The sequence below is a fragment of the Theropithecus gelada genome, unplaced genomic scaffold (genome assembly GCF_003255815.1).
Source record: "Theropithecus gelada isolate Dixy unplaced genomic scaffold, Tgel_1.0 HiC_scaffold_3134, whole genome shotgun sequence".
Lineage (NCBI taxonomy): Eukaryota > Metazoa > Chordata > Mammalia > Primates > Cercopithecidae > Theropithecus > Theropithecus gelada.
In genome coordinates this window covers 1-4,855 of record NW_020259624.1, presented here as the reverse complement: position 1 = coordinate 4,855, position 4,855 = coordinate 1, and the positions used below count along the sequence as shown (strand labels likewise).

Genomic DNA, 4,855 nt, shown 5'->3' with positions numbered 1-4,855 from the left:
CTGGGGTGCTTTCCTGATGGGGTGTCCTCAGCTGGAAATAGCCTCTCTCCTTCCTTTGACCTGCCCTGTGGCTATTTGCAGATATTTTGTTCCTCTTACCAGATTGTAAGCTCTTTGAGGCTGGATTTCTGCCTTTCGTCCATTCATTCATTCACTCATTCTTCTATTCATGCATTCACTGATTCCACAAGTTGTTGTTGCCTATAATATGTACTAGAGATTGTACCAGGCAGATGGGCATATCTAGATAAACAAAAAACATGATCCTTTCTCTTCTGGAGCTAACAATCTACTGGCCACAGAGATAATAGCAAAAAAGTAAATATAAAATGGTAAAAATAGAAATTTTGAATGCAGAACAGTCCCATGAGGAAAATAGGTAAGATATGGAGGGAGAGAATAAGCCAGAAGGTGACAAGACGAGGCAGCTGGCACAGCCCCAGGCCCAGGAATTCAACAAGCATCTAGTGAGTGGACCCAGCACATGAGAGGACAGTGCCAAGCAAAGAAGTCAAATGTCTACTGGGCTGGGCATGGCCAGGTTGCCCATGCTGTGTTGGACGTCCTCCTGCTGGTATAATTATTTTAAAATAACAGGACAAGGAAGGGCGCCCTGGCTCATGCCTGTGATCCCAGCAATTTGGGAGGCCGAGGTGGGTGGATCACCGGAGGTCAGGAGTTGGAGACAAGCCTGGCCAACATGGTGAAACTCTGTCTCTTCCAAAAATACAAACATTAGCTGAGTCTGGTCATGCATGTCTGGAATTCCAACAACTCGGGAGACTGAGGCAGGAGAATTGCCTGAACCCAGCAGGCGGAGGTTGCAGTGAGCCAAGATGGTGTCACTGCACTCCAGCCTGGTTCCCAATAGACCCCGCAGGCCCTACAGGTCATCTTCCCAACCTGCTGCTTGCTCCATATTACCACCCTCCTCCCCATGACATTATAGAAGGACACCTAGTCAGACAAAATGATGCAACTTAATTTTATTAGGACACATCTGGTGGGCACTGGAGTGGCACCTTCCACGGCCAGGAGTGGCAATCGGGAGGGGTCACAGGATGCCACCCAGGCATCTAGAAGCCACAGCTGCCCTCCACAGCGCGGCACTGCACGATGCGCAGGAATGTCTCGACCTTGTCCATGTCCTTCCTGAAGCAATAGAGCAGCCCGTAGTTCTTGAGCAGTGCATCATTGTTGTGTGAGTTTGTGTCAAACTTGCTATAGGTCTGCTTGAAGATCTGTCCAGTCCGGGAGCTGCCGTCTTCCAGCCTCTGCAAAGTGAAGGAAGAGAAGGAGAGGCCGAGAGCGCTTGATCACTGTTCCTTCCCTCTCTCATTCATTCATTTTCCTCCCTCCCCTTCAGGGTGTAGAGAAAGGCCTGGAGGATTCACCAGGGGAAATGAAGACTAAAGTGAGTTCTCTTGGGTCAGGGCCTGACTGCTAAAAAGAGGGCAGCAGTGTTTCTCTCCCCCAGCCCTCAAAGCCAGTGGGGTTCCAGGATTGGGGACCCCTGGCAGCACCCTCACCCCCATCAGTGTTTGGATGCCTTCCTCTAGGTCCTTTAGGAGGTCATAGACGTCGCTGTCCGAGGTGCCATACACCAGGCTGTTGGCAAACACACTCCTGAGGAACTGCACAGGCTCCAGCCACGACTGGATGAGCAGCAGGGAGATGCGGAGCAGTTCTAGGTTCTGCAGGGGAAGGACACGCAGTGGCTGTGCTGCCCAGGGCCTCTGACCACAGGCCTCCCCCATCCCCGTCTTGGGGAGAAGGCATCCACTCACGGATTTCTGCTGTGTTTCCTCCCTGTTGGAGGGTGTCGGAATAGACTCTGAGAAGCAGAGGGAGGTCTGGGGGTTCTGCAGGAATGAATACTTCTGTTCCTTTGGGATATAGGCTTCTTCCTAGGAGAAGGACCACCCACCAAGATCTACGCTGGAGACCAGCTCCCATTGTTACTTTTCTGGGAACCTCACTCAGCGTATGCTCATCTGCCTGCCTTTTCGCTTCAGAAAACAACCTGAGCTCCTTAGTCTCCTCCCCTTACTTTCCAGCGAGGGAAGTCACCCCTTCCTGCCACCTGTGATGTGCTCCCATTCCCCAAGAGCTTACAAACTCCTGGTAGGTGTCAAAGGCCAGCTGGTGCAGGCGATGGGCGCGGAGCATAGCGTTGTCAAAAAGCCTGGATAAGGGAATGGTTGGGAAGGCACTGCCCTCTTGAAGCCAGGGCAGGCAGAGCAGGGCAAAAGCCAGGAGCAGGGATGTCCGGGAGCCTGGGGAGAAACCGAAGGGCAACAGACGGAGCCGGAGAGCAAGAGGCCAGTGCTCTCCCTGCCCCAGGAGTTGTTTGTTTTTCTCTGTCCATCCCTCCAGGGACCAGGAACATTCTGAGATTGACCAAATATCTGGGCTTAGATGGCGATACTCACATTCAGAAGCCCCAAACCTGAGGGTTAGTGCCCCCGTTCCATCTACAGGGTGCCACCTCTCCCCTCGGGACACATCATGCAGAAAGGGATTTTAGGGGCGCTTACCTGCAGCCATTGCAGCTAGGTGGGCTGTCCACAGGACCCTGAGTGGTTCGGGGAGTTGGGCCTTGGGATCCTGGAGCTGGTCTCTTGTGGGCCCTTTTTATACCCTGGCCCCTTATCTCTCGCTGCTTGCCCCCACCTGTTTCTCTGTACATTTATGCATGGGGCTACTGACATGCCTGTGCTAATGGATAATTTAGAAGCTCCTCCCACACATGCTGGGATCATGCCCCCTGGCTTGTCATGTTTCCCTTCCCACCGTCACCAGCATTGTGAGGGTTGTGCACAGAGTGTCAGCCAGTGATACCACCCAACCTGTCCTTTCCTTAAGGAGCAGATGGGTGTCCTCTGGCAGCACGCCATGGTGGCCAACCTGAACGTGGGGAAGGATGTCATGATAGCCAGTCCTTGAGACCCCTACCGACCCCTCCCACTCTCTATCCTATCCCTTTCCTCCTCCCCACATGTTTCCCCTCCACCCAGCAGAGAGAATGTGTGTGCTGCGAAAAGGGGCCAAGCACAGGCAATAGATTGTGGGGGTTCTGGGAACAATTCAGTCCCGAATTCCACTTTTGCTGACTCCTCCTGGGCCCGCCTGAGGCAGCTGGATGCAGTGTTAACACTGACCACTAGAGGGAACCAACTCCCCACTTTGCTCTCCCCTTTCCCTGAGCCTTGGCGGGTGGGGGGTGGGGGGCGCTCCCCCAGGTCTCTGGGGACAAAGAACCTAGACTCAGGGTATTGCCCCAGCTCCTTGAACCTGCAGCAGAGATACAAGCCAAGAAGCAGAAATTCCGGGGACAGACACGGACCACAAGCGCTTCCTCCCCCAGCCCTGAAACCATCAGAGAATCTCAAAGTTAGAAGAGCTCTTGAAGGTTTGAGTGTCTTCCCTAGCTTTGGAACTCCGAACACATCACGCCGAAAGATGCCCTATCAGGCTGGACGCGGTGGCTCAGGCCTGTAATCCCAGCACTTTGGGAGGCCGAGGCGGGTGTATCACGAGGTCAGGAGTTCAAGACCATCCTGGCTAATATGGTGAAACCCCGTCTCTACTAAAAATACAAAAAAATTAGCTGGGTGTGGTGGCGGGCACCTGTAGTCCCAGTTACTCAGGAGGCTGAGGCAGGAGAATGGCCTGAACCCAGGAGGTGGAGCTTGCAGTGAGCTGAGATCGGCCACTGCACTCCAGCCTGGGCAACAGAGCAGAACTCCATCTCAGAAAAAAAAGAAAAATTTTTTTTTTCTCTAGAGCAGGTAGTATGATGCTACTCAGTTATTTAGTTATTTTAGCTGCTCCCATGTTCCTCCAATGTCAATTGAGGCAGGGAGCACCCCATGATAGGGCCCTTTTGCTAGTGCTGGGGACTTAGATGTGGACTTTAGGCCATGGAAGAAGTCTCCAGCCTCCCTTAGGAATGAGGATAGCAGGAGCCTGAACTGGGGACTAATCCAGAGCTCTGTAGATGGACACGGGGGTGGCGAGGCTCCCCAGACAGGTTACAGCCAGGAACACGTGGGAGCAGCCAGGGCACGGGAGTGTCTCCTCTCACCTCTCCACTTCCGTTGACCTCAGAGTTACCGTGACTCAGAGGACTCTAGGGACCCCTGGGGAAACACCTTTACAAAGGGTTACCATGGCAGCCATGGACCAGAGGGAAGAACTGAGGCCCACAGGTGTGGGTAGAAGTCAGTGATCCTTTTTTCTAGTCTAGATCTTCTGAGGACCTTGAGCAATGGAAACCTTGTCCATCATTCATTGCTAGTAAAAAATCAACTTTGAATTAGACTTGGGATTTTCCTGACAGTACTGGGAAATGGCCCACTGTTGGGGCATCACTTGGGGTCAGATCCCTGGCTCCTGCAGGCTGAGAGACTACCCAACAAGAGCCTCCGCATGGCCAGTGGGGAGAGACTGGGCTTCGCATCTCTGGTTTCAGCCTCTAAAGGCTCAGGATAGGCTGGGCGTGGTGGCTCACGCCTGTAATCCCAAGAGTTTGGGAGGCCGAGACAGGTGGATCACCTGAGGTCAGGAGTTTGAGACCAGCGTGGTCAACATGGTGAAACCCTGTCTGTACTGAAAATAGAAAAATTAGCCATGCCTGGTGGCATGCCCCTGTGATTCTAGCTACTGGGGAGGCTTAGGCACAAGAATTGCTTGAACCCAGGAGGCAGAGGTTGCTGTGAGCCGAGATTGCGCCACTGCATTCCAGCCTGGGCGACAGAGTGAGACTCCGTATCGAAAAAAAAAAAGCTCAGGATAGATCTCAGAATCATCTTGGTTCTTTTAAAGAACCTCCCTTTATAATTTAGGATTAATG

At 52.9% G+C, this 4,855-nt stretch overlaps 1 protein-coding gene across 6 annotated transcripts; it reads right to left on the bottom strand.

Moving 5' to 3' along the window:
• Window positions 1-968: 968 nt before the first annotated feature.
• LOC112617661 (somatotropin) lies at window positions 969-2,705 on the bottom strand. Of its 6 annotated transcripts, none has more exons than XM_025374368.1 (5): window positions 2,538-2,705; window positions 2,116-2,276; window positions 1,788-1,907; window positions 1,530-1,694; window positions 969-1,274 (listed from the first exon to the last, which is right to left on the bottom strand). In XM_025374368.1, exons 1-5 carry the CDS (start codon window positions 2,545-2,547, stop codon window positions 1,077-1,079), a joined length of 654 nt encoding a protein of 217 aa, XP_025230153.1. In that variant the 5' UTR covers window positions 2,548-2,705; the 3' UTR covers window positions 969-1,076. The 6 variants fall into 6 exon arrangements, with proteins under 6 accessions (XP_025230153.1, XP_025230156.1, XP_025230155.1 ...); XM_025374371.1 differs by having other exon boundaries at window positions 1,603-1,694; window positions 2,538-2,693; XM_025374370.1 differs by having other exon boundaries at window positions 1,788-1,862; window positions 2,538-2,684.
• Window positions 2,706-4,855: the final 2,150 nt, after the last annotated feature.